This window comes from Accipiter gentilis, chromosome 25 (assembly GCF_929443795.1).
Source record: "Accipiter gentilis chromosome 25, bAccGen1.1, whole genome shotgun sequence".
NCBI classification, from domain to species: domain Eukaryota; kingdom Metazoa; phylum Chordata; class Aves; order Accipitriformes; family Accipitridae; genus Astur; species Astur gentilis.
In genome coordinates this window covers 3655972-3672617 of record NC_064904.1, presented here as the reverse complement: position 1 = coordinate 3672617, position 16646 = coordinate 3655972, and the positions used below count along the sequence as shown (strand labels likewise).

The 16646-nt window shown below is 41.0% G+C and overlaps 1 protein-coding gene and 1 long non-coding RNA gene across 7 annotated transcripts in view; both read left to right on the top strand.

The window, feature by feature from the left end:
• LOC126050575 (uncharacterized) overlaps positions 1-16646 on the top strand; it is a 186952-nt gene that overhangs the window by 62633 nt on the left and 107673 nt on the right. The window lies entirely within an intron of this gene.
• Positions 4740-16646, top strand: part of EML5 (EMAP like 5) — a 119580-nt gene continuing 107673 nt past the window's right edge. For 5 of the 6 annotated variants that reach the window (XM_049828595.1, XM_049828593.1, XM_049828592.1 and 2 more), the window contains exon 1: positions 4740-5203. In XM_049828595.1, coding sequence (XP_049684552.1) covers positions 5007-5203 — 197 coding nt within the window. In that variant the 5' untranslated portion in view covers positions 4740-5006. Of the gene's footprint in view, positions 5204-11510; positions 11575-16646 lie in introns of those variants that run through there. The other variant, XM_049828596.1, reaches the window with a different exon arrangement.

The window sequence follows — 16646 nt, the reverse complement described above, 5'->3', positions numbered from 1 at the left end:
CATAGTTATCAAGTTCATAATAGAACTTGCTTTTAAAATGGTTACAGTATTGGATGATACATGATTTTAAAGAGCAATTGCATTTTTCTCTTCAGAGCACATCAGCTACGACATTTTGAAATTGTCAGAATTTTTTGAGGTACAGTATAATGTATCTGTGGCTTGTTGCTCTTTAGTTCATCATTTTCCAGCACTTTGTTATAAAGATATCTCCTTCTGTGGCCATACCCTGTATGTGCTCCCATCTTGTATTTCCCAGACTCTTCTCTGCTGAAGAGTGATGTGAAGAAATCAATAACTATTTTTTCTGTGCCATTTTCTTAACCTTAACTGGTTCCTTTGCTTCTTGATGATGCAGTAGACCTATGGATTATTTTCAAGGCTTCCTACTTCTAACGTTACTTTAAAAAAAAATTATCTTTCTATTGTTAACTTAATAATATATCTGAGTCCTTTAAAATTTCTTAATAACTTGCATCTTATGTATTGGCTGATAGGGTATAAAATCTCTCATTAATTTTTCCATTTTCTGAAGGAGAATTAACTCAAATAGTGTTTGAGTTTGCGATGCTGTCTTTTTTCCTTGACTTCTTATTTTTATCCAGTAGCAAACAGGCTTTTGTGATTCTCAGTGTTTGCCCCGTGCTATTAAATGGTAGTAGGTAATTCTCATTACTTCCTCTCTCAAATAGGTTTTGTAGTTTTGCAAAATACTATTTTCAGACTTTGTGTTCCCATAATAGACTGAGACCTTTTAATCCCGAAGGATGTTGAAATTAATGTTGTTACTGTTGCTCATCTGTTTCATATTATATAATTACTACTTGAACCAGCTACTCTGTATTACTTAGGACTTAACAGAGAATAATCCCTCATCTTGTGTGCTCTGGAATTAGCTGTTCCAAGAGCATTTGTTTAAGAAATCACTTCTTTAAGCCTTGTTCCATTTAGCAGAACACGAGATACATTGTAAATATCTTTACGATATGCTAGGAAGTATGTCTTCTTATAAGTACGTGTTGTGAGACATTAAAACGCCACTTACTCGATTTTATTTAGAGAAGTGATGTACTTGTGTCACTGTATCCTAACGAAACATAATTTGCCGTGATGTATTTGACATCATAGGAAAGATACAAAACCCATCATAGGCAGCTGAGGTACAACAGCTAAACACCACGTTTCGCTTGTAAGATGCCTTACTGGGAGCACATAAAGTGTCTTGTTTGGCTACAAGCTCGTTTATTTCCCCCTATAACCATGGGTCTAATGGATAGACACATACCTTTCCTCTGCCTGCCCATACCGCCTGGCCTCACGGATCCTGCCTGACCTCACGGATCCTGCGTGGCCTCTCTCACGGATCCTGCCTGGCCTCACAGATCCTGCCTGGCCTCTCTCACGGATCCCGCCTGGCCTCTCTCACGGATCCCGCCTGGCCTCTCTCACGGATCCCGCCTGCCCAGATCAGCACCGCGGACAGCGCCGGCCGCGCCCGCCTCGGCCCGCGCGGGCTGCGGAGGCGGCGGCTCAGAGCCTTCGCGAAGAGCCTGGAAGGCGCAGGCCGACCGCAGCCGGCGCCTCTACCGAGAGAAAGAACGGAGAGGGGCTGGCGTCAGAGGCTGGCTGTCCCTGCGCATCACGCACAAGAACACGACGCTGGCGGCGGGGTGGACGTCCGGGGTCCCGGTGGTTCCTCCAGCGGTGACTGCCCCGTAACAGCCGCACTGGGTGGAGACGCCCAGGCTGGCAGAGGCCAAGGGGGTTATGTGTGTCAGAGCTGAGTGGGAACGCTAGACAGAGCAAGGGGTGAGGGAGAGGTTCTGATACTACGCTGCTTCCTAGTCCTGGCAAAAGTAGATGCCGAGTGTGTAAAACTTGCACCCCTTATGTGTACTAGGCATAAGGTTAGCAAACTACGACAACGAGTAAGTTTCCTCTCAGGCATTTCCTCATCTTAGAGACGGTAGTCAATTCTGGAACAGTTAAAAGGAAATATTGGCTGTTCATGCAGCTGTTCCCACCCTCCTTGCATTGCATATACGTAGTTTTTCTGACTACAGTTTTGGGTTCTCCTGTTCATTACAGGAAACATGGTCTGCAACTTCCACTTAGAGCCGACGTCATTACGTATTAAAGTTTCTTCCCGATTGCTCTTTTCTCTTTTCAGTTTTAGTAACAGTGGGTTTGGAACGTGTGGCTGAGAACAGCCTATTCACTTTCCCTAACCGAATACTCTCTTGTTCTGAGTTGTGCATAAAGCCACAAGATTAAAATTTTAGCTCCATTGAAGTTAATACCACACATTAGGATTGATCTCAAGAGGTCCAGAATTTCACTTTAAGTAATAACCCAACAAGAGTATACATTTATATAGATGAAAGTAGAGACATCATAATTATGTATTTTTGTACATTCGTGTTTAAATATGCAATAAATGTGCAGTAAAGAGAAAATACATTCTTAATTTATACCACAAAAATACGCTCACTTTCAAATGGGCTTTTAGAACAGCAGAAGTCAAATATGTATCAAATGCCTATGTCTGCTGATAATCAATCCAATTAACATTTCAAAGCTTGAAAGAAGTTATTTCAGTCATCATGTATGTTCAGTATTTTTCGAACCTACTCTCTCATAAGCTTCGGCTAATGAAGGGAACAGTCTTGCAGTTGTATTCTTATTTTTAGCCTCGATATATTTGTAACTTTATGGAACCGCACAAAATATTAATAGCAGTTTGATTAAATGTGTATTGACAATCAAAGCATTCTGTGGAATTCAAAGGGAAGCAACACAGAAATGCAATTTATTTATTTATTTATTTATTTTCCCAAAAGGAAGCCAGTGTTCATTTCTTTTCCATATTATTTCCGGAATGAGGCTAAGCATTGTTATGGACTTTTTCTATAGCCACCTTTCCCATGAAAAGAACTGGGATAGCAACACGGACCAGCCATGCAAAGTTAACATCAGATTAGAAAGAATAATACATTTTGTACTTCTAAAATGAACTAGTTGGGAATTTTTCGGTCTGTTTCGCTGGCTAGTCTCCCATCTTGGGGACTCCTGAGAAACTGTGGGTACTCAAGTTCCAAGGTGCTGTGGCTGTTTCGGAAGCAAACAGAAGGGAAAAAGACTGCTTATGATTTTTGTGGAAGTAACATTTGCTTTATCTGTTGGTGAGTATATATGACTTTTTGTCCTATTTAGAGATAAAAGCCCTTTTCTTTATTTTTTTCTTTCTTTCTTTCAAAAAATTTAAATTTTTCATGGAAGGGGAAGTTTCCTTGGCTGTATATTTGAGTCGAGTTTCAGGCTGCAGACTTCTGTTATGTCCCTTGTGTTGTTTTCAATAAACGTGCGGGACTGAAAGCTGCGCCTGTTCCTGGTGTCATGAAAACCCTTCTTGTCAGAGCTTGACAAAAATATCGTCTCTTGGTGTTCTAGCCTGTGAAAATATGTTAATATAAAGCTAATTGACTAGAATGCTTAAATGCGTGATTTTACAAAAGAATTCTTTTTCTAAAACAAAGTAAGGAATAATATAATATTAAGTTTACTCAAGAAAGGTTTAATAGGAAAGCCTCCCACTAATTAAATCATAGAGTAGCACGGGAAAAGGTCTCCAGCATGAAGTAACTAGTTAGAAGTAGACGTTTTGTGGAAGAAATGTCAATATGACTAATGAAATAGTATAGAAGAGAAATAGAAGTTAAAGAAAGGGAGATTTAAAAACACGTCCTGACAAAATACATACACTTGGAAAGCCAGATCTGTGCTGAAAGTAACAGGGAAATGATTGGGTTTATTTTCATTTGTCAAACCAGCACAGTTATCCAGGAGCTTTTAGAAGAAGTATTCAAGTTCATAGCGCAAAACTGTTTGCATGATGATGTACTGCACATTTATTTGGCCAGCAAGGTACTCTACACTGTGACAAAGCCGAGAAGGGGCATGTTCTCCTGATCAAAACTTTGGACGTGGCGGGGGGGGTCCCCTGCAGTGCTGCCTCATGCAGCACAGGGAAGTCGCTTCCCCTCCTGTGAGACAGGAAAATGGGTGACTTTCCCCATGTAAAACGCTTTGAGATCTAAGGATGAAAAGTTGGGCCACGGGGAAATTAAGGCACGGATGGGGAAGTGACTTTTGTGTGGTGTATGGGGCAGGCGCTGGGCTTAAAGGATTAAATATCAGTCATTAAAAACTACAGCTGACGTCGTCGTCTTCTCGGATGGCGTGGAGCCGGCCTGCCGCTGGGCCCGCAGGGAGAGCGGGGTGGGGGGTGGTTTCCACACACGGCTGAGGAGGGACTCGACCAGCCGCAGCGGCTGCCGAGAGCCGGGCGGCAGCGCGGCGACCGAAAGGCAAGGAACCGGGACATTCCCCGAAAGGGCAGCTTTTAAAAATATAAACCTAAGCGTAGAGAAGGGGGAGAGACCACAGCCTCGCTTAAAAAGAAGAAGAAAAAAATGGGGGGGAGGGGAAATTGTAACTAGAACCCCCCGCAAACCGAGGAAGGCGAAGCCCGCTGTCTCCTGCCCCCTCCCCGCCACCACTCGGCGGTCGGCCTGCCCCCTCCGCGCGCCGCCACCTCCTCACCGCGGCGCCTCGGCCCGCGCCTCCCGCCAACGCCGCGCGCGCCCTTCCCGCCGCCGGCCGCGCAGGCCCGCCTCGCCGCCTGACGGCGCTGCCCTCGGCGCAGGCGCAGGCCGGGGCGCAGGGAGGGGGGCCGGAGCGGCGCCGCGCCGCGCCCTCGCTCCGCGTCCCGGGCGGTGTCTCAGTGCAGCCATGTCTGGCGGCGCGAGGCGGCGAGGCGGGCTCGGTCGGCGGCGCCCTCTGTGAGGCGGCGGCGGACGAGCGGCGGCGGCGGGCATTCATGTCGGCGGCCAGGGATTAGCGCGGCAGACACCGAGCCGAGCGGAGGGGCCGGCCGACCCGTCGCCCTCTTCCCGCGGGGTCTCCGGTGGGAGAGAGCCGTACCCGGCTGGCGGGGGCGGGAGGACATGGCTGACCGGAGCGCGCCGAGCTGCCACCTGCGGCTGGAGTGGGTCTACGGCTACCGGGGTCACCAGTGCCGCAACAACCTCTACTACACGGCAGCCAAGGAGATCGTCTACTTCGTGGCGGGGGTCGGTGTGGTCTACAGCCCCCGGGAGCACCGGCAGAAATTCTACCTGGGGCACCAGGACGACATCATCAGGTACCACCAGCGCCGCCGCCGGGCCGCATCCCGCCGCGGGCCCCGGCCCCCTCCGGGCGCCCCGGCCCCGCAGCTCGGCTCGTCCCCCGCCCGCTCCTCCCGCCCCCCTGGAGCGGGGCGCGAGTATCCCCCGCGCCGCCGCCTGCCCCAGCTGCCGTCCCGGGCTGCGCCGGCAGTCCGCCCCCCGCGTCCAGTCAGCGCTGTGGGGATCCGGGGAGCGGGTCGGAATTCGTCAAGGACGGCCGGCGCTTCCTCACGCCCTCCGCCCCCCCGCCCGGGCTTCGCCGTGGGTAGAAACCGCCCGGAGATGGCTTTTGGCTGTCGGGTTTAACGGGCCGTGTCGTGTCCCCGCCACCGGTGCGCCGTGCCGAAACTTGTACGGGCGCTTGTGCGCCGGGGTGCCCGCGGGGCACGGCAGCCTGAGGGTCGTTGCTCGGTCCCCGGCCGCCCCTGAATGTCAGAGGTCCGGCGGGAGGAGAAGGGGTAATCTCGTGTCTGCCCTGAAGCACTTAGGCTGCGGAGGAGGCTAATCTGCAGCAGGTAGACCTTTGGCTCCCGTTTAAACGGCGACGATTACGTGGGGAATTAGTGGCCTGCCTGTAACTCCTGCAACTTTTAGGGTTATCTTAAAAGATCGGCCCTTCTTGCAAAACTGAGGCTTCTGTAGCTCAGTAGTTCACTTGGCAGTGAATGCTATCAGGTGCTGAAGTTCATAAAAAAAAAATTACAAACTGATGTTGCAGAAGAAATGTGCTGGTGTTATTTCTTGAATGTATTTTCACTCTAAGTATGCTTTTGTAAGCCTAGTGGTGTTGGGAGGGCAAGGAGAGCATTTCAGGAGTATGAAGGGCAGATGTGAGCCTGAGTCATCAATCCTTTCCCTTCCAGTAGGTGTCATTGCGGATAGACGTTAAATTCTGATTTGCTTTGCTCTTCCTGTTGGGGTGAGAGCTAGCAGTAGACAATCTTGTAGGTAATTTATAGCACAAAATTTGTTTTCATGATGCTTAGTGCTCCAAGGCATACCATACCCTCTGTATGAGTTACTCGTATGAGTGACAGGTATTGCCTGCGGAGAGCAGAATAGATGCTATGTCTTTCATTTAAGCTTTTAGACACACTAGAAAATCTGGTCATAATGGCTACTTTTTTTTTTTTCTTTGTTTACATCTTCTTATTTGAACTTTAGCTGGGAACGTCCCTTAGAAGGGTGTCATGTCTGTAGTATATTTCTCCTTGGTGCTAAAAATGTGAAGAAAAAAAGTAGGCAGACAAGGTACCATTATGGATCGTTGTGCTAGGGCTGTTGAATCAGAAGTTTGAATCACTGTTATTTGCAACATTTAATGCTTTAACATTCTCATTTTAATCCAGGAAAAAGTAGTTTTTTAAGAACTGCTAGCCATCTCTGATGTCAGGTGTTGCAGGAAATCCATATCCGCAACTTCCCATTAAGCTAAGGAAGCGGTGGCTCATTGCTTGTTCTAACCTAAGGTCCAAGGCTGCTGTAGTGTAATATTACACATTTAATATCATGCATTCAGGAGTGCTTCTGAATGACAGTGTTCGTTTCAGTAGGACTTCCTAGACTATAAGAATTATGTGGTTTGAGCTACAACTGAGGAAGTTGTTTATGTTTTCCTGTGGTAACAATTTCCTGCTCACTCACTCTCAGTTTTAGTACAATGTGCTACATTTGGCTACATTTGAGTGACAGAACTCATTATTCAGAGTAGTACTAAACTAAAAAAATCTATCAAAAGTCAGCAAACCAGAGAGAAAGAATATAATGACTTTATCTGATTTGTATGGGGATGTACTTTAATTTGTATGGTACCACAATCCAGCGTACTGGAGTTGCTCCTGCTTTGAATTGTACTGATGTTGAGAGAATATAATTCTAAGTATGTTAAAGCATTACAGTTTTATGCAGTTAGTTTTGCATGTTTCTTAAATGCAAAAGCTATTCAGAAATGTTTGTATGCTTAAAGAAGAATGCTCGATTTAAAAGCAGCATGGCTATTTCTGATAGTAAGATTAAACTTGCAGTGATCAGTGTTGCACTTGCTGCTTTTTCTAAAAGCGACATGGTACCATTTAAATGTCATCATCCCATGCTTTTTCTCACTGGGTACCTAGATGTGGTAGTTCTCAATGTTTAAAGCAGTAGGAAGGTCAAGTGTTAAAAAAATGGATTTTTAAAGTATCAGAACGCAGGTGCAAAAATGGGATTATATGCTACAGTAATCAGTGTCACTAAATTTTCTCTCTGAAAATAGCAAACTCAACTGTTGTATTGAAAAAAAAAAAATAATCGTATGTTTTGTGTTTTAATAGGCTGAGCAAGTACCATCCGAATGCTGAGGCATTTGTGATGTTTTAGTGAAAGCAATGAGAGGATTGAGTGTCTTTTTACAAGTATGGGATTTCATTTGTGAAAGCAGGTCTGGTGTCTGAAAATCTTACATATTTAAAGAATCAAAATTCCATGAGCACAGCTCCATAGCTACAAAGACTAAGCAGTATATATTGCACGCTACATGGTGATATTATTAGTACTTTTCATTATAAGAACTTTTATATCATTAGCATGCTTTGGGTGACATTCTAATTTTAAGCATCAGTCAGGAAGAGAGGAATTGCAATTCTTGAGTCAGAGACCAGTTCTTTATCTACAATAATAGAAAACAGTATTAGATTAATGGACAGCTAGAGGATATTTTGCTTTGGAAAATTTCTTTCTAGCACTAGCAGTTAGTTCGTCTTCTGCTGTGAAGTTTTACCTCCTTTTATTAAACAAAAACCTATAAAACTGCTGCAACATTTTTTATATGATTAGATGTTTTAACATAATTTATTTCCAGTTTAAATGTCTAATCTCAATTTTAATCACAGTGTGTCCCCCCTCGTTGTCGTGTCCCCCCCTCCCCCCCCCCCCAGCCTCAGTTAACTGTGTACTGAAAATATGAGAGCTCTCTTTCAGTGTTTTGTCCCTCAGTTCTATTGAACAGTCTTTTGGAATAGAAGAGGTTAATTAGGATCACTTGGGTCCTCTTTTATTAGTCTGGTTTTTTAATTGAACAATCTCAGTCATTCAGCTTCAGTCTGTCTCTAAAAGGACTTCTCTTGGTGAGCTTTTGTCTTTTAGCTTTTGGTTTTTATCTCTTCTGAGAATTACTTTCCAGAAATCAACCCACTATTCTGGAGGGTAGAGAGTATCATGTTTTCGATCATATTTATCTCCCATTTCTTATGCATCTGCACATTGTTATTGTTGAGGTCCTGGGTGTGTGCAGATACTTGTGGAACATGTCACTTAGATGCAGAAGTGCTTTGGAAATTTGCATCTTTTGGGAGTGCTGATAACTTGAGTTTTTTTATTGCGTTTTTAGGAGTAAATGAGGAAAATCTCGTTCATGAAATCTCAGGTGACTTGCTTTGATAGTGCCATCCATTGCCAGCAGCGTAACTTGGATGTCTGCTGTGTTTGTAGAAGATAAGATCCCCCATCCGGCCTGGGCTGTATATATGTAGGAGATACTAATTGTGAATGAACATGTGAATTATTCCTGCGAAGCTACTGATTTAAACTGCATGTTCTGTAGGATTTCATAAATCACCAAACTAGCTTGTGAGGTGTAGATTGGTTTGCTTTACAGTAGAGGAAGAAGAAACAATGTCTTGGTGTGTCCAGGTTAGAGCGATCCTTCCTTTGTAGTTTTAGTGGTTTAGAGGAGCATATGTTATTTAATGTAGGCTGTCCTTCCTTTGTCTGAGAGACCTTAGGGTGATCATATTTAATCCTGATCTGTAAAAAGATTTCAGAAGATGCCCCCTCAGAGTATTAACTTGTCATATTGGAAACTGATGCTCATGTTGAGCCTCCTTATTTGTCTGAGCTAGCTAAAGCATGTTTATGTACTTTACTTTCTCTGATGGAAGGTGAGAAAATTGGAAACTCTGAACTCGTCCACCTTTTTAAATGGCTGTCTGCTGGCAAAAGCCTTTGATGTTACCAGGACTGTTGTCTGTGCTGACATGCTCCAAGGAGAGTTCTAGGATAATTTTTTTATTTTGATGCATTTTTTCTTTTTTTTTTTTTTTTTTTCTTAATGTTAGCCCTGTGACCATCTTTTTTAGTGAGCTTTGGAGTATTGGAATTTTACTGGGAATTAACTTTTCACCTGGGATCAATGATGCTATTTAAAAGCAAAAGCAAAACCTGAGATCAAACCAGTGCATCTTTTTGAGATCTTTAGAGCAGACTTGGCAAAAATGCATATTTTGCTTTCCATGATGTCTGTTCTTCAGTTCAAACTTTAGCACTCATTCATAAGTCTGTCCTTGTGCACTGTTATCTCTATGCCGGTGCAAAACAACTGCGCAACCATGCAGGTCAAAGAGGAACTACCTTTCTCTGTCCAAGTGAGACAAATTAGGAGAGTTGCTGTCCCTCTCCTACTTCTTTTAATATCTATCATGGGAGTTAGCTGGCGAATAATAGTGCTGTTGCATATTTTTCCTAGAACTCTATCACCAGTAAACTGTAACTACCTGATTAAGATGTCTGTGATACATTTAGGTTTTGTTGCTAAAGTTAGTAACCAGCGCATCTTGTGCTAGAAAAAAATGCTTGAATTTCTGCTGATAATGCCATCTCTAGCTCTTCTGTAGAGCAACCATAGGCTGTGTCTAATAAGTTAATTTCCCTACTTGTCTAGAAATCTGTGTATTTTTCCTTGGCTCAGACTAAGTTGGGGGAAAGAAATCATGCATTGTCTGCCCTAGGACTCATGTGGAGTTCTGTTTTTAAGGGAGACAGAACTTAAAAAAATTATTCAGAAGACATCAAAATTTTTTATTATTAGGAGTTCTAGTACCAGAAACTTAACAGATTCCATGCTACAAAGACAGAGGAGAAAGAAATTGGTACTACCTTCAGTTTGGTTAAAAACATCTGGTTCTTTTCCCCTTTGTGCCCCTCTGTATCCAAGACTGGAGAGAGGTAAATTGCATGCTTACAGAAAGCAGAGGTATGTGCAAGACAGGTAGAAAGAATGACAAAGCATTTCCCTGTGTTCTGACAGAGATAGGGTTTGGCTGTTTTCAGCAAAATAGTTTACTTGTCTAAATCACAGCTTTTGTTAAGATAGTTTTTGTTATTTGTTGTGGTGAACTCTGTAAGAATCATCTTGGACTTTGTTTCCCAAGGAGCAAAAAGAAGCAGCCAAAACTGTGGCCACTCTGAACTGTGGTCTTTCTGGGCACTTTATTTAAGACTGTCATTTTTCTGTTTTTCAGAATTTGGCTCAATCTACAAGGGATGGTCCTGCCTGAAATTCTGTGATCTTGCTCCTGTATTCCATGGCAAAATAAACCATTTCTTTCTAGTGTCAACATTTCTGAAAGTCTGGTGAAAATCAAAATCATTAAAATCATGTCTGTGCTGTCCACCAACTCTGTTTGAAGGAGATTTTTCTACCTGTTGCACTCTCAGTGTTAGTCTTAACTGTCAGCATCTAAGAAATTGTTGGACTCTGTCAGCTGCTTTCTAAGACTGCTACTAGATAATGCTCTCCAGGACGCAGGTCCAGCTTCCTCTGTGTGGCTGTCAGCTGTGGTTTGCAAACAGAAATTCTAGCCATGCAGTGATTAGTCACATCCTAGTTCTGAATGATGACTGTGGTCTTTTCCTCATCCTCTGTCTTTGTTAACTATGCATTGTTATGACTTCGGATGACTAGCTGTTGGACTTTTTCTGTAAAGATGCTGCGTATTTCTACCACCTCATTGTGTCATTCCGCCTTTCTTTGTTCCCTTTTCATTAGAACCATGTCATGAGAAAACCTTATGAAAGAAGCTAATATCTTTTCTTAGAAAAAGAGCCAAACAGAAGGTTTCACAAGAATGTAGAGGGAAATTATTTTACTTCTGTCTTTTCTATTCCTCTACTAGACTGGCACCCTAAGATCCATCTCAGTTCTCAAAACCCTCAACAAATAATTCAAGTAATTGAGAGTTAGGGTATCTGCTCTCAGGTTTATTGTCTTGTTCTTGTCTGGAATAAAAGGTGTATGTCTCTGACCTAACTCCAGATGACAGTCAAGCACAAATGTTAAGTGGTAACTATTATGTACAGCTACAAAATTGTATTGGGTGGAATTCTATAAATTGTTTTGGCAGCAAATATATGAATTTTCACCAGGAATTTCATGATTAATTGTGTATTTCAGATTCCAGGGAATGTAACTGAATGAATACCACAGTTGCCACATGAGGAGAAATTTCTTAATTATCCATTACATGTGCAACTTCTTCCGTCTTTTGAATTACTAATGTGAAAGATGAAAAATGAGCTTCAGCATGTTCTGGTGATGAATTCTTTGTATGCTCTTGAATTCTATGCAGTCCAGATCTTTCCTTCTAGAAGAGAACTCTGTTGTTTATTTATTTGCAGAGATGTAATCTCCCAAATTATTTCAACAATCATAGCCTTTGAAGAAGGCCAGTCATCCCCCTTTGGATCCTCTAATAACTTTAATGGAGGAAAATTGGAGTAAAATACATCTTACACTTATGCCTCAAATGTGAAATGGGGTCATACATAGAAACACCTCAAAACGTTGCTTGTATAATACGTAGGAAACCTACAAGGTGCATACATTCTGGATTATTAGGGATAGTCCTGGGAAACCAGTCTTTGTTCTTAAGTCCCAAAGAAAGTCTTTGGTAGGAATCCTTCCCCTCTACTCAGCACTGGTGAGGCTGCACCTGGACTACTGTGTCCAGTTCTGGGCTCCCCAGTACAAGAGAGATACGGTGCTATTAGAGAGTCCAATGAAGGGCCACAAAGATGTTTAAGGAATTGGACCATCTCTACTGAGGAAAGGCTGAGAGAGCTGGGACCACTTAGCCAAGAGAAGGCTCAGAAGAGATCTTATCAATGTATATAAATACTTGAAGAGAAAGTGCAAAGAAGATGGAGCCAAGCTCTTGTCAGTGGTGCCCAGTGAGAGGTCAAGTCACCTCCCAACCAAAAATCAAAATTGGAGCCCTGAGCTGAATAGTGGGGGCTTCCAGAATTGGAAGGTCAGTTCCAAAGCTTCAGGATTTTTGACTACAAACATCCATTTATGATCTTCTTTCCACATGCAAATACAAATAAAAATAATTTCATGTAAGTCTATAGTTAAGGAAATTATTTTTGAAATTATTTTTTCTTAAAGCAAATTAGACATTGAGAATAGGTTGTGGTTTTTTGATATGCAATGGAATGTTTACTTTGAAACCTAATAGCTGTAATAGTTTGTTTTCTGCAAAGAAGAGCAGGCTTTGGACTGTGTGCTGGTGCATCTCTGCTCAAACGTGACAACTGGGGTTCATTCTCCATGCACACTTGATGAGGAAATCATGTTGTTGCTTCAAAGGATGAAAGGAATCTAATGGTGAAATTGCGTAATGCGTACCATTCCAAGAGGTTTATTGCAGCAAACCAAATCACTTGAATAGATTAATTCACCAAGCTAATGTACTTCTTTGTGAATAAGGCATTCTCCTTTTCTAAATACAATATTTTGAGGGATTGATTGTTGGTTTTTTCCCCAGAAAGTTTAGATTTGCAAATTAAAAATCAAATCTTCTCCTTAGCTTATTCTTAGGCTTATATGGTGGTGTGTTTGTTTTGTTTATACTGAAGATAAATCCATCTACTCTCACTTTGTCATCTCCAGATGTTCTTTAAGGGCATAATCAGTTTATTTCCCTCCATTAAAAAACTCATGACTTAATGGGACCTAAATTATGTCATAATTAAACTAATCAGTCCTCCTGTGAGCCTCTAGCTCAAGTATCTTTTGACTAGCTATCAGGCCAAAATGGCATTTCTTACAGCAGAAGGAATTGCTGGGACAAGGAGTGAGGTAATCGCTCTGCTGACCTCTTCATTTTATGCCATCGGTCACAAGGACAAAGTCCCAGTTAAGCTCTGTCCAGCTTTTCATGTTAAGTGATCTCAAATTGTCAAACGTGTAAAAGAGAGAAGATTTGTGTTCATATCTTAAACAGATAAACAGATCGGAGGGAGAGAGAATGATCTGCTTTTTCCTTGAGAAAACCATGTTTTCTGGGTAGTTCTAGAACTGTTCTGGAACACATGTTGTACCAGGCTGGAAGACATCCTTTGAGGGATTTATTGTTGAATCTTCGTTACAAGTTTTTTTTTACTGAGAGCTTTGTGTGTTGTCTTTTTAAAATATCTTTTGCTTGGATTTGGTTTGATAAAATGAAAATATTTTAGGAATACAGAATAAATTTCCTGGATTCAGTTTTGAAATGGGACTAGAGTGTGCCTGCATACCATTGAAAACTTTATTTTTCCTCATTAAAACTACGTGAATAGAAATACCAAAAATATCCAACCAGAATTGAATATCCAAAAGATACTAGAAGTTGATTAAAGTAGATCAACACAGCAAGGAGCTACAGGCTTATGAGCTTGCCTTTGTGCATCATGCTTTTCATAGGCAACAGTCACATCACCTTCTGATCTGATTCTGTCAGCACTCACAGGCAAGTTCAGATCAGGTCAATACTTAAATGAGAAAATGTCTTGGTAACGTAGAAAATGATTTTCTTGATTTGGTAGTTGGCTCTTTTTCTCAGAACTAAAGCAACATGAAGCTCTAGGACAACATCAGAGAAGAACAGGAAATATAACCAAAGGCTTAATAATGTTTGATCATTAAAAATTTTAAAGGATTTTCTGCAGAAATTTTGAGGTCTGCCCTATCTTTTAGCTTTTCCAAATTGCAGTCAAAACAGTTATGGTTCTGCTAGCCTATGTTTTCCATGTTTTAATTTGTTAGTCATCTTCTTGATACAGGTAGGAAAGTAGATTACTTTCCTGGCTGATTTTTTAACAGCATTATGAAGTTAACTTATTATTGTGTTTACAATGTTATTATGATAGTGATAGGCAGTAGCTTAGCATGTTTGAATAAATTCTTTTGAAGGGTTTATGTGAAGTCAGATGTTTGGGTTTTTTTAATGCAAAATTTAAAGTTCCAGTTAAGACATAAAATAAACTTCAGGCTTAAAAGTTAATTATTTAAGAGTTGATCCCCCCCCTCCCCCTTTAAGTGTTTCAGATTGAAAAACATAGTATACTAGTTCTGTCTGATATACTAAAAATGAGTTTAGATTTTACTGTAATTATTAACACAAGCCCTGTAGGCTTTTTTAAAAAAAAACACACTTTGCTTGAAACAAAACCTGAAATAATTACAAAACCTCCCCCAATGAACAAAAATTATAAGAAGTTGTTTCTAGTTTTGTCATCTAGAATTTTGGGTTTTTAAAGTTTAAGCAGACATTGTCATAAAGCTAAAAAAGCCAGATAATTTAGTTTTGTATTTTATAAAATGTCAAGGTTTTTGTTTTGTTTTGTTTTTACTTCAAAATGTAGTTTACCTAGTTCTTCAGAATATTATTGTATCACTTGCAGAGTTACATTTGTGGTTTAGGACAGCACTTTTGTCTAGCATCAAGGACTTTTAAAAGAGAAATAATTATTACTCATACAAGTGGCAAATTTGTCTAATCTGGCTTGATAAGGATCAGTCATATTTTCAGTTTAAAATTTAGATTTCTTAAGATATACTTAGAATTATAATGCTGTTGTAGTATTATCAAGGAAATAGGTTTATTCACAATGTATTTATTTGACTTGGAATAATCTGTTGCTTTTGGTACTTTCACATGGTAGACAAAGTTATGAGCACTTGAAATAACTTGGAAACAAAAATAAACTTAGAATATTCCTTGAGCTTATGTGGCAATGCATGAAAGTTCCCTTGGCCATCATAATTCAGTTGAGCATTGAACCTAGATAGTATTGAATGTTCTCTTCAAGATACATGTAATCAAGATTTTCTGCATGGTGAGATTCTGGTGTGAGTACCATCTGGCGTAGTATGAATTCCCCCTGGTGGATCGGTCAAGCACCTTACAGAATGTTACAGATACGCATAAATTACTTGCATTAGGGTGCAGATCACTCTGATTACTCCAGTAGCTACAAGACTTTAATTTCTACAACAAATAACCAGTGTCATTATTTGTATTGCTGTTGTAGCTATTATGATAGTAATAGAATTAAAAATGCAGTGCTTGATTTGCACAAAAAAGGTCAGAATCAGCCAAGATTGCCTTAACTCTTGGTAGCAAAAGATACAATTGAATTTTTAAGCTGGGCTTATGACACCTATCAGTTACATATTGCAAAAGATAGAAACCACAAAGAATTCTAGTGCACCATTTAATAACAAATCCCTGAAATGTTTTTGGTGTTGCCCACCATTACTTTCATTTCAAGTTTTTGTCCTTCTGCTTCGATTTCGGTCATGAAAATGGCAAAAGTGATGTCAGCTTTACTAAGAAAGAGGACAAACTTTGATATTCATTAGTAGTTGGTACCCAAGTTGAGTGAAATTACTCTTGGAGATATCTTCATCAGCCTGTGAACATGAAGAAAATCTGTCCTTTGAAGGCCCCATCCTGACATACCTATTGTTTTGGCGATAAGTATGCTGCATTTAAAGCAAGATGTCTTTTTGTGACCCTTTCTGTTAGAAAAGCAGTTTTTTCTTTTTATTTTACCTAGCTGCTAGAGATACCTGTATTATTAAATCTCTAGATAAATACTGTATTTCTTCTTCAGAATAACTTTCCTTGGCCTAGTTAAAAAAAACTTTCCTGTAACTGGGAATCCTCATTATTGTTGAGAGGCTTCCTGGTAGACTCCTCTTCTTTTGAATAGGATCTGTAAGATGGTGCCTGATGCTTACCCTTCTGTGAAAGCCCTGGGTATTCAGATATTACTTCAGAAGATAATGGACAATCCTTCAGCTATTTTTCTAATTTCATGTTACTGCTTGATCTTCCAAGCTTTTTCAGGTGAGTTTTCTTTATAGTGCCTATTGCTTTGGCCTGCAAACAGGATCGATCAAGACCCGTATCTGTATGCCCAGAGCAGTCTGGTTATTTTGCTTTAAAAACACATGTTGTTTCCTCTTGTTTTAGCCAGAAAAAAATTATTTTAACTCCCATCCTAAGAGTGATGTCCAACTTCCTATTGGTTAAATATTCATGGGATCATCTTTGACAAGTATTTTTGGGGGCTCACTTTTTGGAGGTATCTTGGTATTGTTTGTCCGTGGATTAGCATTGTTCTGCATCAGAATGATATTTCTATGCTGAAAAGCAGTGGATTCATACAATGGGAGTAATAAATCCTCTTGAGCTGTGAAATGCCTCTTTTTCTGAGCTAAGCCAGTTTCTTCACAGGAATTTTTTTACTTTAGACTGTCCAAATACAAATAGAATTACTAGGTTTTGAGATAGGTATGTGGAAATAAAAGAATCTTCAACATAACGCTTCAAATCG